The following is a 20,746-nucleotide window of genomic DNA, read 5'->3' as shown; positions in this document are numbered from 1 at the left end:
TGGCTCAAATCTGCTACTCAGCTGTGATACGGTACCGGTAGGCTACTGTGACAGATTGCTTCCTGTACATATATTTAGGCACCGCTACCTTGTTATATTGAGCATACGTTCAGGTTAACGTCTTCTGTAACTATACTCGAATGAAATATAGGTGTGCTTGTACCAAAAAGTGCAGACAGGAAACTCGGCTAAACGAGTATTTATTTGCGAACGCGGTCGAGTATTCGACAAAGCAATACTCTTTGTTTTAACCACAACAATGTACATTTGGCATATTATATTTTACATCAAATCTAATTGTATTAAATAATTCGATATATGAATATGACATACCTCAATTCTTTGATATGTATCAGACATCATGGCAATGAGTAGATTAATAAGAACAATCAACATTATGATGTTGTAAAGACCAAATACGAATTGCACAAGGTAAATTGTAAAAACAGGATTTCTGCAACGAACAAGAATATTACATTTACTAGTAATCTGTCAGTGAAAAATGTGCAAATGTCAAGTTTGGGCAATCGAACGAAATTTATATACCATGGTTAATATAGCCAACCATATTTACGTCAGCAACAAAAGAAAAATTCAAAAACAAATTAAGAAACTCAAAGCTGTTATGAAACGCCGTGATGCTAGAAAAAGAGACATCATATTGCCATTTCTAGTCGAACCTAATTTCACCCCCCACCACTCGCCACAAAGCATTTTGCTATCGTTTTTACATTTCCCCAGACCCTCAGAATTGTATTTTTTTATTTATTTTTCTGCTGTTATATACCCTGTGTAACTTAAAAACAACTCTCCTGTCACATTGAAAGTTTATTTAAAATTTTGAATATCTAATTTTTAGTTTTGCAATCTTACCTGCTAACAGGCGGCAGGACATCGGGCTCGATAAGACCAAACAAAGCAAAAAATATAAGTTGAAAAGAATATTGTGGATACTGGATGTGTTGAGGATCATAAGTAAGTCCGTTATCTGCAAAATGATATCAGTGAATTTAAAGCATTCCCTATAACAATAGAGTAAATGCCTACAAAAACAAGGGCTAATAACCTGACAGAGCTATTTTCATCATATGATTGAGTCGTCGTATCTGCGTTTTTGTCCATGACATAAATATGAAAATTGCCATTGGGACCTCCAGAAGTATGGGCACCAAGATGGCGCACAACCTGAACATAGTATGTGTACCAGGTTAGGGTTCAGGTCGTGCGCCATCTTGGTGCACATACTTCGGGAGCGCCAATTGTATTTTACATATGAAGCTGATGACGAAACTTATGTGGCTGATGTGAGAAGTATAGCGTTATCATTGACTTCAATTTAGTTATGGATGTCGTTTAACGCTAACGGTATTTCGCGTTATGGGAAAAGAGTATAATATTGCAAAATATTTATATAATAGTACATAAATGTAACATTTTGTCTGAAAAATGTTTTGCACTGTTCTCATTGGTTGATATGATAATATTTCAATGTATTTAAGAGAGCAGCTTTGAAATCGTGTATTATATTCAAAATCCAGAATTACAATTGATTTTGATTTAACACAGAAATAACACTGCACTATCCTGTAGTATTGCATTAGAGATTAGACAGGATGAAATGTTGTTGTTTGATGCTATAAAACGTCAGCCTCGCATATTTATAGAGAAAATCTTAGAATATATAAAAATATTTTGATTCACGTGGCCCTGTTGTACTAAATATTGCTATCTTTAAATTTGTTTGATTGTACCGAAAAAGCGTCAGAATTCATACTTACCGACAATCGGTATGGTTTCGTTTGGACAATAACTCCCCGTGTTACCTTCGCATTGATAAACTGGCTGATACACTGCTGCAAGCCACATTGTAAATGCAATCTAAACACACACAGTTTACGTTATAGAATTATATTAATGTGGAATACTGTACTGTGAAATTTGGGTGACAGAAGCAGGGCGGCACCGACATGATATAAAATATTTCCATCGGTAACTAATACAGAACAATTTCTGAAATTTGTATTTTCTTACTTCGTTTCTTACTCTTTTACCACACTTGGACCATTTGTCTCAGTATCATGGTAGATATATATTGTTGGACAAATGGCTAAAGTAAGCTTATGGTATGGGTGGGATTCATGCTGTTTTGGGCCAGGATAGATATTCAATTAAAGTGAGCTTCATACAAGCTAAGTACATCCACCATTTATTGAGTAATGACATATCAATGCTTTTTAATCTGAACATACCAAAAAATTTAGTTGACAATAATATATGTTACATACCATGAACATCAGAACAATGACTCCGAACTTGAATAAATCTTTCAATAAACCTTCTATTATGATTGACCATGGTCCGAAGAGGTAGTGAAAACTGAATGAAAACACGATACATTAAAAGATAAAACTAGTTCACAAATTCTGAAAAGTATTGAAAATAGAGTTGTCATTGTCATCAATTTGACTAAAACCAGCCCAACGCATTTTTCCAAACACGCCAAATTAGGAAAAAAAAACTACCTCAAGAATTCAAGAAACTGCACAAAGGATAAAGTCATTGCAGCAGATAAGAACATATTTCTTGCATATATAATCTCTTGCCTTTGTCTATCGTCATTAAATGCAAATCCAACAAGATGTACAACAACAGATATCGCGCAGAGACTCAGAATTAATGTTCTGACCTGAAAATGAAGACAACACATTTTAGAAATTTGCTCCTTCCGATTTAGACTTAAAAACACAATTATAGTTTATACTATTAACAATTCAAATAAAAAATGACAAAATCAATTCTTGTTTCTGAGTTTTAGAATTTCTACTATAGCGCAGAGATAACAAAATTTTGACTCTTTTACAGCTAAAAATGTCAACTCATGCTTGAGAACGCGAAAGTTTTGGTAAAATTGCAATTTCGACTCTAAAGTTGGGAAAAGTAAGACTTCAGGACACTTATACAGAATAATGCTATACTTTAATATCTAAGAATATTCAAAACTAAATTGAAACCAATGTGGTGAAACAAAATTTTATTTCTTGAATCACTACTTTATGACTGAAATGTTTAGTCAGTTAATTCTTACCCAACCAATTCCAGTTCGATCTGTAGGACTGGTTAATTCATTGACCAATACTCCAGATACCCAAACTAAAAGCAACCATTCGTACCATGGCGGAATCAAGTCCAGTCGTTTCGCGCTGTATATTGGATCGAGTGGAACTGCACATGTAATGATAAATAATAGTACCTGAAATAGAAATACAAGCTGTTGATAAACCCCAAAAAATGATTTACCACGTTCAAAGGGAAACAACCACTGTCTATAGTTTTATGTATGAATCTGTTGTTCGCGTTTGTGCAATCTCTCGTTTGCAACGTGTCAGTAAGCAATATTTTATAAAAGCAATACCTCCCTCCAGATGTAAAATTTCGCGCCGTAAATAAAGGATATCAAATTTAATATCATTTTTGTGTCATGTTGTTTTATAATGCAGCAAATCAGAACCTTGTGGATACTTTTACTAGGATATTTAAAAAATCAGATATCAGATGCAATAATTCATTCAATCATCATTAATTTTCAAGTCTATTCAAAAAGGCCATGCACCTGACGTGTTGATCGCTCGACGAACTGTTCAATGTTCTTTATGTTTAAATACCCGCTTTGAACTGTATCTTTGCACGTTGTTCTATAGACTGGGGAAATTAATCATCCTTCAAGACCGTTTTCAATGTTTACACCTAATTTTTCTATTAACGTTCAAAGGTAAGGCACTCTTAATGGCTATGTGCTAAGATATTACAATATACAATAATAACAATCAGTGCCCCAAGCTTGTGACTGACTAACTGGTGTGAAAGTTCAAATCAAGGCGAGCACGCAATTTTTTATGCATTCAGGCAATTACGTGACACAAATTAACAAGAACAATGGTCTCGCCTTGTTGGCGCAAACCTTACATACATGTTCGCAGAGGTCGTTTGCTTAAGATTGAATATCAAAAATATGCCCAATATCTCAACGTAAAAATGAATTAGTTCACCAATGAACTGATATACTGTGAATATACCATTTGCTTTATTGCAAAAACAGTTTTACTAATCATAACTGGTAAAAATGCTAAACTATCGGTCGATAAGCTGTAATTAGCCGTGTCACGATAACAGGGTGGACAACTGTGAAATTAAACATAGCTTTGACTATGCGTTCTATTTGTTATTAGAGAGTTTAGTGCCTTTACAATTGTTTACAAACACACTGTACATAGCGTTGTTGATAAAAAAATTGTGACCTGTAATTTTGTGAAACTGCAAACACCATTGAACTTTTGTGCCAAAACGACACCATAAATGTGACCAGGTTTTGAATGTACTGCTAGTTATTTAAGAATGGATGGAACCAAATTATCTACTTAACAGCAAAAGCTAAATCATGTATTAAAATTTAATTCAATTTAAATTGATTTGCAACTCATTTGAAATATCTTATACGACCAAAAATAGCATAATTTTAGATGAAATTTCAAACGTGCTTCACTACACACAACAAACGGAAGTGCGCGTAATGATCGTCTATTGATACTGAGACATAAAACTCTGATTCACAGACGAGTGATCTTCGGTCGTTTGGTTCTTTTCTCCCGACATCATCAACGAAGGTAAAACTGTCCAAGTGTCCCGGTATACTGAAATAGGCCATGGCTGTAAAATTCTGTTCCGTAATGGCAGTGTGTATTGTTGCTCAGTTTTTGTCAACTGCTGCCAGTTCAACAACAACAGCGCCTCAAAATTGCAATAATGTGGGACCTTGTAGAACAGGTAAACGAGGGCCTATAGGTCCCCGTGGATTACCTGGTGTTGCTGGAAATTGCTCTTGCAATCAAAGCGATCAGATCGAGTTACAGAAACGGTTGGAAACAATCGAAGGTAATTAAAAACTGACAAAAGTATATTTTACTCAATTTATACGCCGGTAATTTCAGAAAAATGGGGAACCAGGATACCATTCCAGCGTGTGGACAGAGGTTCACGGAATGGATAGAGGTTGAGTCAATTCTCGCGAGTCTCAATTATATGTCAGCGAAAACAGTCAACGTTATCGCCAATCCCAAATTATTGAGACGGTAGTTACAAATATAATGGTTAAAAACAACAAATTGTACACAGCTTGAACACTTGTAGGTCTGAGCAATAATAGCTCTACTTTTGATAGCTTAAAATCATTTATTCAATCTATTATACTTTATGAATTTCAGACCATGTTTTCAGAATTCGACGCAGTTCACCAGGTATAGATTTTGTTCTAATAATTTGTTATTTCAATTACATGACAAATAAAGCATATTTCGTATGTTGTTAAGGTAAAATGGTTCTACGAATAATACCTTCGATATTAAATACATAATTATGTAGAATTCTCCGCTTCAGCCCGCTCAGGTTTCAGATATTTGGTACTCGTTGTTTCAGCCGCCGCAAATAGTCGCAAGAGAATCTTTCAAGTCAAATTTGTCTTTCATACCAGTTCCTTAGTATTAATATGACATCTATTATTCATTTATACCAAATTTACAATCAAATATGTAGTTATCGTATTATCATACCCCATACCCACACATTTTCTTTACTTAGAAAACAATTAACATTTTGAAAAAATAAAATAAAATTTGGTCTGCGGCGCGAATCATTAAATTGTTTCTTACGAATGCTTATATTTAACACTCATTATATTGTCTAACATTGCAGATACATACTGTCTGCTCGGAATGAAGGACGGTACGATTCCAGACAACGCTATTTCTGTGTCGTCTCGCGAGAATAGTAAGGATCACGGCAGGCTTGATCAACTGGTTGATGGCTGGCACCCTTCGTCAAGTGAGAATTCGTATTGAATCAAAATTCTAAATTTATTGAATATTAAAATAACTTTATACTATGCCATCTATAACCTAAAGATCACGCGTCACGGACCGGCAGAGAATGGATCATGGCTGATCTGGGAAAAGTGAAAACAGTAACAGGAGTGGTTACTCAGGGTCGACACAACAGTAACAACTGGGTATTAACCTTTAAAGTGGAGCACAGCGTTGACGGGAGAAAATTCTACGACATCTTGAAAGAAGATAGAAGTGAATTGGTCAGGGTAGATCTATTTTTTCATTGAATATATTACTTGAAATTTTTAGATGGCGTCATACCAACGCCCTTCGCGATAAAAAGATCTATTACTTTACGTTCGCGCTGTACAATGAGTTGAATAAGTAGCTAAACAAACTTCCGCAACCTTTCTTACATTGTCGAACTTTTTACTTGAAATGAAATTATAAAAAGCGCGTCTGCTAAGAATAACAGATATATATTGATAATATGATGTCGAAATCACTCACATTCAAAATTTTAGTTATGTTCTTGATATGTGTCAGCTGAACAAATCATTTTAGCTGACAAAACAATGCCCGACTGGAAAACTATTAAAGTGACATATTACTAAAGCATTTTGTGACAATGCTTCACATTTTCATTTTAGATATTTGACGGAAACAAGGACAGAAGTACAAAAGTCATTAACCGATTTCCTAATCCAGTTCAAGCACGTTTCGTTCGGATTTATCCATTGACTTTTGTAGGCTATGCATTCATCAGATTTGATGTCATTGATTGCTAGTTCACTTCCTAGCTGGAAAGCAGTAATTATTCCAGAACAAGATTTCCCACTATATACATTATGTTTTTATGTGACTAAACTTGCTGGTAAAAGTAAATACTGAAGAGAACAAGCAGTAAACAAATATAAAAACCGAAGTTCATGAGATGGAAGCTTAAGTCAAAGTATTTCCTTCCAGCCCTGAGCAGTTTTGACGAGGCTTGATTCCTTAACTTGTACTCTTAATAGAATGACTCAGACTCCTACTCAAATAACCTACTTACTCCAGTGATTGACTCGACTTTGCCCTCCTCGACTCGATACTCTGCTAACCCGTGAATCAGCTTGACTTCTATACTACTTGAGTGTAGTAAACTGAACATATTCTATCTAAATTTCGGTCCTTTGCTCATCTGTCTAATTTTAAGTTGGGTTATGTTGACAATAACTTAGCAAAATTATTCTAAGAGAGTGAAAACATAACTTTTCCAATATCCAGACACCTTATGTCAATTCAACTAAGATCACTTCGTTTATTTTCCGTCGATCTATAGCGCGTTCTTATAAGCAAAGTCATCTTATGTTTATGTTTAGATGTAAAAACAAAATCTAACATGTTTGCTTCTATTTGAACGATTCACATTTTAGTTCGTTATATCCAAGATTAGCATTATCTTTTGTTAATGAAAATTGGCAATATCCTCACAAGATAGCAAGGGTTATATAGAATACTATACTGTATTTTTCACGTGCATTCCACTGTTATTTCATGCTAGATATAAATATGTATTTACTATACTCACCAGATAAATATGGCTAACGAGATACACAATAAACTTTATAATTGGAACTTTGTTCAATCCTACATCAATAGGAAGAGAGAAAAATATCCAAACTGGTGGACAAAGTAGAAAACTGAAGCAAAGTAGTATCAGGCGACCATCCGACCATTTTAGATTTCCGACCTGAAATGGTGCGACAACACGGTTAAGTAGTTGAGCGAACCAGAAATTCAATTTCCAGAAATTCAATTTAAAGATATTTGATATTTCAAAAATAGATTTCATGACAGTATGACGACTTTAAAAGTTACAACGTTGTTAATGTCGGCTATATTTGTTCACACATTCCTAAAGATAAGATACAAATCAAAATTACACAGCAGAATACTAGCTATATCGGCGTGCAATATCATATGGAGGATAATAATTGAGGAATATTTACTGATAAATATTTAACATATAGATATTTATTATATGAGATTCATAATAGTATATATATTTGATGGTTTTATTATTGCAGAACGAGGTTTTGATCAAAATAATTGACAATATTTCATGGAGACTTACCTTCAAAAATTAATCTTGATATGATATGATGATCTTGATATTTCCTCTATATTATTCAAATGATATAAAATAGAAGAATACCCACCCACACGTCTGAGAGATATTTTTGTACTGCTGGATCTGCAATCACATTCTTCTGTTCACAGTCAATTAAAACATCAAGAAATGGAACGCCTTTGTTGTCTGTTGCTTTCAAAATATCGTTTGCGCCTTTTGGTGCACTAAAAATTATGATAAACAGTACTAAATGATATTGAAAAAAGTAAATGAAATTGTCTTTAAACCTTTAGCTCGCCTCTGAAGGAGCATAAAAAATAGGAATGAGTATGGGAAGTGTGCAGTCTTAACTCTTGATAAGAGTTGAAAAAGGAAAGTAAAGACAAAGAGTAAATCTCTAATTCGGATTGTAATTTTGAATTCCAAAAACTGAACTCAACTGTCAGGATGACCACGTTATATTACTCACCATAAAAGAAGCAAAAACTGCATTATACAAAAAAATAAATTAGGAACAATATACCTGCATATACCCAAAAGTTCTACAGCTAACGATTCACTGAATCTGGCACATTCCTGCAATCCTTTGGCTTCTTCTTTGACCCTGTTACTTAGAAGCATGAAAGCACGAGAAAGTTTGGCTGCAGTTTCAAGTGGTGCTGGCGAAACGAGAACAAACTCTTGCAATATTTCCATCTTTTTTCCTGATGAATTCCCAGCGGTAGCCGGAACTCTTTCTATTGACACTTGTGGCAGTAAGTGTGCCGGTACTCTTCCCGCGCGACCTCGAGGAGTTGCAGGCCTACTGTCAGATGAGACAACCGGCATCGGAATTGAACCCCCTTGAGCGGCCATATAAGTCGGAGCATTTGACTCAGGGGCACTTGGTGAACTTGCCACCGCAATTCTCATCAAATCAACCACAAATGTTCGATCCTCCAGTAAAGTATGAGTATTGTGATTTTGCTTCAAAAGATAGCTGACAACGGCCTGAAATTTTGTGTTATGCATTAAGGTTCTTTACAGTGAGTATTAAATAAATATACTTTGAATGAATATTACGAACGTAATGTCCTGCTGCAGCAGCGTGTTGAATTGGAATTTTTCCATTATTTGTTTCGGCAGTAGTAGAAGCGCCTCCTTCAGTCAGCAATTTCACCATCTCAAGATAACCAGATTTGGCGGCAAGATGTAACGGCGTCCAGTTATTCTAAAGTGCAGAAAAGGAGAGTGCATATTATGCTGAATGTACTACACTATATAATCTATATTCTTTTAATCAGTTATTAAATTACTTTAGTGATGGTTCGTTCCTGGATATAGTAAGCCTAGCACTCATCACAGTATTTACATACTTTATCTGATGTGTCAATTTTTGCTCCTTGTCCCAAAAGAAGTGACACCATTTCAAGATGTCCATTACAAGCAGCATAATGGAGGCTAGTAAACCCTTGTGCGTCTTTTGCTCCGAGTTGATCCAGATCCTTACTGAGGAGAAGACCAACAACTGCAGTATGACCACATTGGGCCGACAAATGCAGTGGCGTCATATTCTATGATAAAATCAATAACATTGATCGTTAGAATGTTAAAAGAATCTTACATTGAGTACAAAGATAATGAATCAGAAATATATCTATAATATACGACTTTCGTATAGCATACCTTCGCCGATATGGACAATAGGAAAGGCTGGGTAATAACCTCATTCTCCACTCTCAACTATTACAAATTATTCGTGATACCAAATTCTCTTAAAAGCCATTAAATTTTTAGCTAAAACAATTCCTTCTGGGACATTTTCTTCGATTTTTGTTCCTTGGCCACAACAAGAACAAGGATAAACCCCAACACTTTATCAGAAAGAAAGATTATCTTACTGTTTGTTCAATAATTACTAGGGCTGGGCATTTTCGAATACCTTGTGATTTCAGAATCGAATCGAATAATTTTTTCGAATCGAATCGAATCTCGAATACTTGAAAATATAAAATTGTAAGCGACTTTATCATAGTAATTGGTCCTTTCAACAAATGAATTACTGAAGACATAGAATAAATCACTCAGATAGATTACTGAGCGTTCACACAGAATAACAAACACGTTTTATCAATAACTCACTACAGAAAATAGTCATATGTTAGAATTTCGTTGAAAAAATATGACTTCAATGAAAAAAAAATTGGGGAATTCCCCTCGACCATTAGCGGAAAGATAAAAACAAGATGGCGGCGATTCGAAATTCCAGTCTGAACCGATTCGAATAATTTACTATTCGATTCGAATATTCGATTCGAAATGCCCAGCCCTAATAATTACACAGAACTGTTCTTTCTTACAGTTTGTGAAGTAGCTAGCCCGCTTTACATTTGATGCATATGCATGCTTTCAGTCTACAAACCTGTACGGCAGTGCCGGCAGAAACATTCACACCAGGGCAGTTGAGAATCATTCGAACAAGATTAACGTGGCCAGATTGCGATGCAAGGTGAAGAGGAGTGAATCCGTACTAAATAAAATGATTGTACAATATAAAAAAAAGATTTTCCTAATCAAAATATTTTATAGTAATAAGGAATAAAATATATTGTGAATACAAGGCAGCGAGAGACATCCGGCACAAAATGAATCTAGAGCTTTGAAAATGACATGAAGGATAAAAAAATTCGATACGATTTTATTCGACCAAACTCTTCACGACAGGTAATAATGGACGGATGTTCAATATTCCTTCCTGCAGCTCAACGCCTTTATTTGAATCCGTTTTTGTATGCTTTGTTCGTTTTATTTACACTAATTACACTCACCTCTTGAGATGTATCCTTAACATTATCTTGTCGATTTGCTGAAGCTTCACTTGCAACGGTTGCACTTATAAATATGAGCATTTCTCTGGCAAACTCTTCCTAAAAAATTTAAATCCAGGATTTCAACATGTAGATAATGTGGCTATTTAATGAAATTATTAATTGTTGGTAGCTGAAGTTTACTAGCGAAGGAATGAATACCTTTGGAAAGTATACACTCTACTGTGTTACAACATAATTATGCTACTTATAGTGTATATCATATAGTAATTGGAGCATTCACACTTTATAACTTACCAAGAAAGAGATAAAATAAATAGATTTAAAAAAATACATATTTTACGATTATTCATATGTAGACACCATTGCAAGGTGTTGTTAGTCAGTTATAAAAACGAACCTTTCCAAATTGTGTGGCAACATGCAGCGCGTTGAAACCTGTTTTACTGCTCGTCATTCTCCACAACTGATCCTTGTTATTTTTGATGGAATCGATTACGTGCGTATGTCCATACTTAGCTAGTAGATGAAGAGCATTCATTCCTTCCTGTAAATAATAATGATATAGTAAACTTCATTTTAATAAAATAAAAGAACAATTGAAACCAAAACTTACTGCATCTTCGTCCATCACTCTCGCACCAGAATAGATCAACTTTTTCACAACATCAGCATGTCCTCCTTTGGCCGCCAACAGTAAAGCAGTTTGAGACGTCTGTACAAACATAAATATAAAGAATTTCTACAGACTAATTTAGCTCCCAATAATGATGTATTAAGCCACTTCCATTGATTTGATTTAAAACAATTACCATAAATGTCTTTTGGTCATGTCTATATTATATAACAAGTTGATAAATATTCCATATCGTTGAGGTAGTCAAATTTGACCACATTGATGAGTTCCAGACGTCTACTTTCTGCATATATAGTACTTTAAGTAACGATGCCTTTGGGTTTGATATAATATAAAGGACGTCCATAACGTCTCTTTATAATCAAATGATAGTTTTCTTGAATTGTAAAAAGATTTTATGGCCGACCTGTATATAATATATTCATTTTGAATTGTATGTTTGTTCATTGTCTGACATGTATACTTGAGGTACTTTTATTTAATCTTTGTTTATGAGACACTGTTATAATAATCTAACCTTATTACGGAATTTTGTCACGTTGTCCGCATCAAATTTAAGTAGTTCAACAATGACAGCTACACTGCCCTTGGAGGCTGCAATATGAGCACAGGTTGAACCAGCTTTATTGGTCATCGTTACCAATTCAGGTTGATGCATAAGAAATTGTTCTACAACTTTAGAATGATCATTCTCCGCAGCCAGATGAAGAGGTGTCTGCCCTTTCTGTGATAAAATTGTTATTTCAGGTTTTTCTATATCAAAACAATGAATATTATATATATCTGGATGTGGTTTGCGTCACAAGGATGCCTGAACCCAATGAAATTAAAAATATTGTTGGTAACAAGGAAGCAATATGCCATTATACAAAATTTAACCTAATATAATATGTCGAATGAGATTTTGTAGTTTTTAAAGATCTCAATGAGAACGTGACCACTCAGCTGTAAAAGAAATATAGCTGACGTCATCAACATGCCAAACTATGAAGTCATGAAATTCCCAATAAGCTCTAAAGGTAATTTATTAAATACATGCATGAATGACTATAATGTTTGATCGACGATGGTGCGTGAAATCTATTTCACAGTATGATTAAATAATGGTGCCAGAAGACTGAGATTGGTATGATTTACCTATATGTCATTTCATTCGTTTTAACAAATTCATAATTATTAGATCTACTTTCGTTGCCAGTATCTCAATTCAAAAATATGTCGAATATTAATCAATACGATACAAGAAATAGCATTGAAGACAAGAAAATCGCGTTCAAAACCGACCAGCCCATAGGTGCGTTGTGAAATCGTATATAATATCAACTGAAAAACACACCTATCCTTACTTTCGTTTCATCAAACCATGATTAAATAAACTATGTGGTTTCCACATCTTGGGTAAACATTTATTTAGGAAACCTTCGACGATGAAATAGTAATGTTTGTTTTTTTCTTCTATCTCAAATACGCAGAAGCTTTATGAAGTTTATTAGTTCAGTTAGATTCCTGTCTAAGACCATTTTGTTTGCGAACTTTACCTCAAAGAAGTTTCTACTTGAATTGTAAAATTGGCAAATTAAGCTGGATGTGCTTTAAGGGGTTGAATATTTGTTCAAATTCGTTAAAATTGGCTACAACCAAAAATTTATACTGGGTGACCGAAAAAAACAAAACCCATAAATACCGTGTTTTTTAGTTTGTGTATGATTATATAGTTTTGGTAATCTAGGACGCATTGAACAAACGTTATCTTCTCCCTGGGATAAGTTTCAAATTACCTGGGTTGGTATTTGTGGGGTAATCACAAACAGAGAAATGTTTTGGTCATAAAATAAATAGTAAAATATAGTATTCATTCATATTTAGCTGCAAAAACTTGGTTAGCGACTGAGAATGAACAAAAAGAAAAAAGAATCATTTTATCCAAATACATATCACTGCCAAGCAAAATAACGATTATATATATCTACAAAGTAGTCAGGGTAATATAAATTGAAATAAGCTTCCTAATAGTCTTCCTAGAACTAAAATTAAATAATCTGATCGTCAACTCCACGTAAGTAAACGCGCCCACGCTGAACAGTCATTAATTATAATGAAAACGTGGAATAGCGGACGGAAAACGACGGAAAATTACTCAACATTTAATTCATTGAATTTTCTAACAGTGTATGTCATCGATGCTTTTATCCGCCCACATCGTCAATCATATTATAAAATAATATTTACCGGAGAATCATACAAATACTTAACTTTCTTACGAGTCAATTGCGAAGTCTCATAAGCCAAGGACGGGCTTATCCAATATTAATGAATTCAACGGAAAACATGATATCAATCAAAATATCTCCTTGAATGGATACGTTTAATATATAAAGATAACCAATATTTACATTATGCCGAAAGTGAATTACAAAATCAAATTTTCAATTGGATCGAATCTTTGTGATCTTTTTATTTGAGATTTGTAATTGTATTCTACATGAATATTTCAAAAGCTTGCTTACGTTATCAACCATCTGCACATTTGCACCGGCGTTGAGTAGAGATTCACAAACATCATATTGACCGTTTTCTGCAGCTTTATGCAAAGGAGTTTTCTTGTCCTAAAAATTAGAGTTATTTGTTATAAACCTGTGATTCTTGGATAAACCTAGACCTCAGTATTCATTCACATATTTAAATATAGAATAAATTGCAAATAGTGCATTTTTTACAGCGTTGGTATCTTATCGTGCGCGTAAAATTAATAATACCATCAATTAATGATTCGCATAACATGAGTGTATATAACTAAGACACTTCGAGAATTACTCGAGTAATTCGAGTTTATTCGAGTTTATAACTTACCACAGCGGTGCTAACTATTTTTCTGAACAAGATATTGGAAAAGAAAATGCTAATATATATATAAGAAACTGATATCTTAATTGATACAATACTGACCAAACTTCTGGCATCAATCGACGCATCGTGCATTTCAATCAAAATTTTCACTAAATCATTATATCCATTCTGTGCTGCAAGGTGCAAAGGTGTTAAACCCAATTTGGTCTTCGCGTTGACAAATGCTTTGTATTTCAATAACATCACCGCTATTTCAAGCCGGCCATTTTCCGCTGCCAAGTGGAGTGCTGCCTTGCCATTCTGAGAAAACGGACAACTCATTTGGTTGGATTACTGATTAGTGTGTTGATTGGAATTGTTTTTTTGTGGAATACAAAGGCAATTTAGTGCTTTTCCACGCCATGCTGAATAGGATGGAAACCATGTTTTAAATAATCATTTCTGATGTCACTCAAAAAATATTGTTAATTGCTTGTCGCGATTTATTTTTAAATTTTCCTTGATACATTTTGATGAACGTGATCAAAACCGATGAAACGATAAACTTCGTGTGTTAATAACATGCGAAAATAAACAAGAGAGCAACGCTCAAATATATACAGATGTAAACAAGGACCAAATGACTAATGTAGATCCTAAAATCTGTGATTCCCCGTTTAACAACTGTAGCAATCCACACATACACCAGTATGACTTTGGCTGAAAACAAGGTTCTCCAGAAAAATATACTTGCTAGTTTGACTAGATTCCATTTGATGCGCAACATACGCAAAGCAAGCTGAATTATATGTCGGGCCCAAATAGACAATAAATATAATAGCATTCGTGTGAAGGAAATCTGTCTAAAAAATTGAAATCGATTGTTCCAGTAGTTGCAGAGGAAATGGATTTTACAAAACAACGTCAAGACCAACAACCCCAACAAGAACAACGATTTCGTGAAACGACCCATTACTCCTCTTCGTGTCATACTGCAAACTCATTTAAATTACTGAAAACATTATAAAATGCTAGATATTAGAACTGAATTCTACCTCATCAAACACATCCACTCTGGCTTGTTGCTTTAATAGCGCGTAAACACAATTATCATGTCCTTCTTCACTCGCAAACAATAACGGAGACCATCCGTTCTGAAATACAAAAATATTCTGACATTGCATAACATTGCGCCAATGATTCACGTTTGTGGACTATAATTTATTAAGGTTTCCGGATAAATAAGGATTTTTTTTCAATGAACGATCTAGCTATCAATGCGTGATATTAAAATTGTTTTCCACGCAATATATATCGTCCCTGTAACAGATCGTACGCACTGCTAAAGATATTTTTATCTAGAACAAAACGAGTACCGGTAGTATACTTATATTGTATACAATAATGATAGCAAAGAGGCATACTCTAGAATTCGAACTGCATGGGTAATTCAAAGATGTTTCATTACTGTAGGAAAAACGCGATTACTTTGGAGTAGACTGGTGAATGGTTTAAAAAAGTCAAATATAAAACCCAGAAAAATACATTCACTGATATCGTATATATGGTAACTGTGATAACATGACATTTCTTTCAAGCATACCTTTGCTTGTTTGTTTATAGTTGTTGGCATATTTGCTGGTCCGATCCTGTCGATAAATATTTTGAGAATTCCTTCGTTTCCCGATCTTGCTGCGTAATGTAATGGAGTTTCCTGAGCAAACATAAAGATGTACTCGTTATATAGGAGATGCGTCAGACTTTATTTACGTTAGTACATACATAATTTAGGTATTTTAAAAAGTGCTGGTGAACTTTATTATCGGACACAAAATGGACCCATGGAGATGATATGATGTATTAAATGTTCATTATTTAATAATGAAAGAGCAGAAGACTATTGCTTTTAATATATATATTTTTAATTTCCGTTGAATCCTATGAAATCCCGATCTATCACCCAACAATTTTGCTGATTTTTATAATTCATGAACACACCATATGATATTCCCTAAATTTTTTTGAAATTGCGGCAGCCATATCAATCATTTGACCGTCGTGTGCATATATTTGCGCATTGCTCTCTTCTTATATTTATGGTTTGATACATTTTTCCAACCTGTGTTAATTTGGTGCAATAATTCAAATCTCCGCCATGTTGTAACAGAAGAGACATGATATTTTCTTCCTCTGAGTTAAAATGAGATCTCTCTGACGTCAATTCCGCAGCTAGATGAACTGAAGTTTCGCCTTCCTGTAAATAAAATAATTGTAAGTTTATCGTATATAAGAAAATGCAAAATGCATCAAAAACATTTCAAGCAGTATTCTTTTCGGTTTTACTCTTAATCGAACAGAACTAACAACTAAAATTTTCCGAATTGTTTGATTTCCTCTCTGATTATTCTATACAATTTTAAAAGCAGTATTTTTATTATACATTCAATATATTTAGTCTCACCTTATTTTCCATGTTGATGCATATGGCAACGTCCAATTTGCTCTGTTGTTCAAGAAATTTTATGGCTTCTTTCACGATATGCCAACGACAATGTCGTACAGCAACATGGAGAGGGTTTTCATCCATCTGTACGACAAAAGTTTTTTGACAAATTGAATATGACTTGGAATTTGAAGCAAAAGCAAACACTGGTGCGAATGCTTAAATTAAAACCAACAACGCCTATTCCCAATTACACAATATTTGCCACAACTGCTTCATGCTAGGCACATCTACATTGAACGTTGTTTCATCACCTTGGATTGTAGCATGATGCTTCCACTCTCTTCTAGTAACAGTTTGAACGTATCGACATGTCCATTTCTTGCAGCCATATGAACCGCTGTTTCTCCGTCCTCGCGAGGGCAGTTAGGTTCAGCGCCAGATTTCAACAGCATCTCAGCAACTTTATCTCCTGTGATGAAAGAAACCAGACAACAATATTATAGCTTTCTTATATATTCAAAAAATATTTGGAGTATTTTGGTCAACCTTACCTCCTTTAATTTTCGACGCAAGATGTAGGGGTGTTTCTTGCAACTTTCCGCCGGCGACTTGTACAGGGGCACCATACCCGAGTAGCATCTGTACAACAAGTGGGCGACAATGTTGCACAGCAACATGCAAGGCTGTGAAATTGTCCTGTTAATAGTAGCAATAATTAAAATATGAATATTGAAGTATATACATATATATAGTGTTTGACATTGATAATTATTGACAATATACTGATGGACAGAAATTGGAGCATTTTCAAGCCAACCTAATATTGCATATATGTAGCCCTGATTTAGAACAAAAAATTATATCTATCTATTTTCATGAATCAAACAAAAAGAAAACATATTTTCCAAAAACGTGGTCTAACTGAGATAGCGTGAGAAGAACGACAAAGGGAACATGCGACTATCTGCTTCAATCAAAAACTAGTAACATAGTAAAGTTTAAGTACTTTTGTTCTTGCTTCCACATGCGCTCCTTTAGTCAACAAGGCTTTGACGACGACTGTATGACCATTCTTCGCAGCGGCATGAAGACAAACAGCACCTGAAATGTAACGTTTTAATTGAGTTGGAATGGAATAACTTATTTTAAGATAGAATAAAAGGCAAACATAAAAAAGGTGCGACATGAGCTATCCACGGATTAATGGCATTTCTATTAGAAAATTGAATGGAAATACATTGTCCCCCTTTACAATTTGAACCCACTCCTTTCACAGAGACTACTGAGGAAAGAGCCGAAAAATAACGTTCAAATTGTAGCAAAGAAATTTCGGTGTTTTAGCATGAAAGATGCAATAGTTTGTCATCAATAAATGGAAATATTAGATGAAAAAGTAATTCAAACCTGATTTATTTGGCATGTGAAGAGGCACACCTTTTTTCAAAAACGCAATTGCTGTGTCAGGGTGACCGCACTGAGCTGCAATATGCATTAATGTGCTTCCGTCCTAAATAAGTTAAAATGGTTGTTAAAATGGTCATAAACAAGTTAAAATTGCGGTATGTATTGACAAATGCTTGATTTTAAAATATATATAAAATGTCATTTAAAAACTGCGGTACTTTCTAACGAAGCATTCAGCATATCAATGAGAGAACTGGGCGAATAACAAGAAAGCGAGCAGCGAAAGTGTATACAGTATATGACATGGCTCAAATGTTTTAACTGAATAGCCTCTAGGTAAATTACATAATAATGAACACGCTAAACATATATATATATATATTCACATTTTGAACGGCAAGTAGTCTCCTGGCTCGATAATATACTATTTTGGGTGCTCCTGAAATATTTGCAAGATGTCGCATAACCTGAACCCTGACCTGGTACATATACTATGTTCAGGTTGTACGACATCTTGGTGGACATACTTTGTTTAGGAGGTCCCCATTTTGACCGTGCTTAGCGACTGTGAGAATATTACAATGATCGTTTTTATGAAATTTTGTTTGTAATACGGTAACTATTAATAGTAGATGATAAAATTGGGTGAGATTAAAGAAGATATAATTCTAGATCGTCAAACATTGTTAAATTTCAATTTGAGTTGTACACAATCGTCATGCGAAGGGCTTGGCTTATACCCAGAACTCAAATCTCAATTCTATGTCAGCAAGGTAATATTCACAATCTATCAACGTTCACTAGCTATATTTCAAATATAATATTTCAAGTTGCATAATGTTACTTTACCTTTGTTCTTGCTAGAACTGAGCTCTTAAACTTGTCAGTGAGAACATCAACTACTCCCGTATGACCTTGAAACATATTGTGTATTCATGTAAATGATTACGTGGACAAATAGATACCGCCCAAGTCAATACACAATTGAACTCGAAATCACGTCAATATACAACTGACTTATCGCATTAATAAGAAATCAGGGCGCACTTACTCGTTATTCAAGTTTAAATATAATTAGATGGTTGGATAATTTTGGTGTAAAGTCACGATTCTCTACATTTTATTACCTTGTTCAGCAGCAACGTGTAACGGAGATCTATCTATGTGATCATAAACGTTAGGATCTGCTTTCATTGTGTACAAATATTTAACGATTGCTTCATCCCCCATGTATGCTGCAATATGCAAAGATGTTTTGCCATCGGCCTAAAACGTGAAAAATGTAATGTAAGGATACTAAATGATCATGTTTGAAGATACCTTGATATAAAAATGGAAGTCATCAACAATATAATGATCGTAATATAAAACGGGATAAAAGTGGATGGCTATCTCCTATGGGTCAAAGTCTCTGGCAACATTTCTGGGTACTTTTACCAATAATATTTTCACTTTGATCATGTTAGGTACGCCGATTTATCAGCAGCCTATATAAATGAAAATGATATATATATAAGAAATTAACTATTTCGTCAGCAGAAATGAGAAAATTAATATGTTACGCAGTAGGTCGGAAATCGGTAGACACCATATGTGCCTACCTGGGTTTAGAAGTTTAACGTTATGAAAGCCTTATAATGTAATTCGGACCTACAAAATGTATTGGTGCGAAAAAGTATCATTTAACAGATTTAACAGTAATCGCTATGAAATATTTATCTTACATTCTTATTATTAACGGGCGTGTTGTAGTCAGCGAACATTCGAACCATTTCCAAATCTCGTCTCCTGCAAGCAAGATGAAGGGCAATATCGAGACTTCCTGTCTTTTCATACTTTAGTTGTTGCTCTGAGTGTGACGTTAGTAAATCTTTACAAGCTCCTTGGTTGCCAGATTCAATTGATAAAAACAGAGGTATGTTTCCGTCCTGAACACATCAATTGTAATAAGTGGTGTACGCTTCTCTTCAAATCTAAATGATTCTACCGAATACAACTTCAAGAAACTATATAAAACATACTGCGATTGTTTAATTTAAAAATTTTATATAAAGTTTTGAATTATTTATAATTTCTTCAAACATTGATGAATATATATATATATCGTCACGCTAATAACCGAATTGCGTATGTCATTTTTAGCAGTTTTGAGAGATACGTAAAAAACTTCCTAATGATATTGTTATGCCATTGAGAGTCAATAATTTGCCATGGTTCAATTTTTTGATCGTAGCCGGATTAGGGTTAATTTGTATGACGCAGTTAAGTGACGTCATAATGGCGCACTGTGACTTGGGCAGAAATGTGTCTATGACTTGGGGACATACGGAATTTTGCAACTTTACTATATGCACCAGTCCTGAAAACTAAACATTTCAAAAACGAATGTAATTCTCAGTATCTACAATGTCTAATCCCCAAAATAGCTAATCAGTTTCAATTACATTATATTTTATATTAAAAAATATATATTTCATCAATATAATACGTTCTGCACACCCACCGAAATAAGACTAAGATTAAATATAAAGAAAACAGCAATGCACCCAATATAAGAGCCAATCAGGATGAATTGGACTCGGACAGTGAATATCGCAAGTGCACGCCTTCCTATACTGTAGTATAAATTCAAATTAA

General features: G+C 34.3%; 2 protein-coding genes across 4 annotated transcripts in view; one reads left to right on the top strand and one right to left on the bottom strand.

Moving 5' to 3' along the window:
- LOC120346782 (uncharacterized) overlaps nt 1-20,746 on the bottom strand; it is a 31,679-nt gene that overhangs the window by 3,214 nt on the left and 7,719 nt on the right. For both annotated transcript variants that reach the window (XM_039416603.2, XM_039416602.2), the window contains exons 5-33: nt 19,834-20,037; nt 19,237-19,375; nt 18,959-19,023; nt 18,110-18,212; nt 17,712-17,806; nt 17,257-17,401; nt 17,017-17,174; nt 16,721-16,846; nt 16,379-16,513; nt 15,863-15,973; nt 15,315-15,413; nt 14,380-14,580; nt 13,941-14,039; nt 11,951-12,157; nt 11,413-11,511; nt 11,197-11,343; nt 10,797-10,895; nt 10,391-10,498; nt 9,345-9,542; nt 9,056-9,199; nt 8,513-8,979; nt 8,078-8,213; nt 7,447-7,608; nt 3,086-3,250; nt 2,523-2,686; nt 2,286-2,376; nt 1,779-1,878; nt 874-988; nt 334-454 (exon numbers count right to left, since the gene is read on the bottom strand). In XM_039416603.2, the coding sequence (XP_039272537.2) occupies nt 334-454; nt 874-988; nt 1,779-1,878; nt 2,286-2,376; nt 2,523-2,686; nt 3,086-3,250; nt 7,447-7,608; nt 8,078-8,213; nt 8,513-8,979; nt 9,056-9,199; nt 9,345-9,542; nt 10,391-10,498; nt 10,797-10,895; nt 11,197-11,343; nt 11,413-11,511; nt 11,951-12,157; nt 13,941-14,039; nt 14,380-14,580; nt 15,315-15,413; nt 15,863-15,973; nt 16,379-16,513; nt 16,721-16,846; nt 17,017-17,174; nt 17,257-17,401; nt 17,712-17,806; nt 18,110-18,212; nt 18,959-19,023; nt 19,237-19,375; nt 19,834-20,037 (4,203 nt within the window). The remainder of the gene's footprint in view (nt 1-333; nt 455-873; nt 989-1,778; nt 1,879-2,285; nt 2,377-2,522; nt 2,687-3,085; nt 3,251-7,446; nt 7,609-8,077; nt 8,214-8,512; nt 8,980-9,055; nt 9,200-9,344; nt 9,543-10,390; nt 10,499-10,796; nt 10,896-11,196; nt 11,344-11,412; nt 11,512-11,950; nt 12,158-13,940; nt 14,040-14,379; nt 14,581-15,314; nt 15,414-15,862; nt 15,974-16,378; nt 16,514-16,720; nt 16,847-17,016; nt 17,175-17,256; nt 17,402-17,711; nt 17,807-18,109; nt 18,213-18,958; nt 19,024-19,236; nt 19,376-19,833; nt 20,038-20,746) is intronic.
- LOC120346805 (lactadherin-like) lies at nt 4,649-7,456 on the top strand. 2 transcript variants are annotated; one of them, XM_039416637.2, is made up of 5 exons: nt 4,649-4,929; nt 5,259-5,291; nt 5,746-5,874; nt 5,955-6,142; nt 6,527-7,456. In XM_039416637.2, the coding sequence occupies exons 1-5, from the start codon at nt 4,701-4,703 to the stop codon at nt 6,662-6,664; spliced, it is 717 nt and encodes a 238-aa protein (XP_039272571.2). In that variant the 5' UTR covers nt 4,649-4,700; the 3' UTR covers nt 6,665-7,456. The 2 variants fall into 2 exon arrangements, with proteins under 2 accessions (XP_039272571.2, XP_039272572.2); XM_039416638.2 differs by having other exon boundaries at nt 5,955-6,136; nt 6,527-7,455.

This window comes from Styela clava, chromosome 8 (genome assembly GCF_964204865.1).
Source record: "Styela clava chromosome 8, kaStyClav1.hap1.2, whole genome shotgun sequence".
Classification (NCBI taxonomy): Eukaryota; Metazoa; Chordata; class Ascidiacea; order Stolidobranchia; family Styelidae; genus Styela; species Styela clava.
Note: the sequence above shows the minus strand (reverse complement) of the source record. Positions and strands in the feature narration are given on the sequence as shown.

Excerpts from the sequence above, each read along its gene's own strand:
- LOC120346805 (XM_039416637.2), top strand. The coding sequence starts at position 4,701 with ATGGCTGTAAAATTCTGTTCCGTAATGGCAGTGTGTATTGTTGCTCAG. Across the intron at positions 5,292-5,745 it reads AATTCGACGCAGTTCACCAG|ATACATACTGTCTGCTCGGA; the intron begins GTATAGATTTTG and ends CTAACATTGCAG. Across the intron at positions 6,143-6,526 it reads ATAGAAGTGAATTGGTCAGG|ATATTTGACGGAAACAAGGA; the intron begins GTAGATCTATTT and ends TTTTCATTTTAG.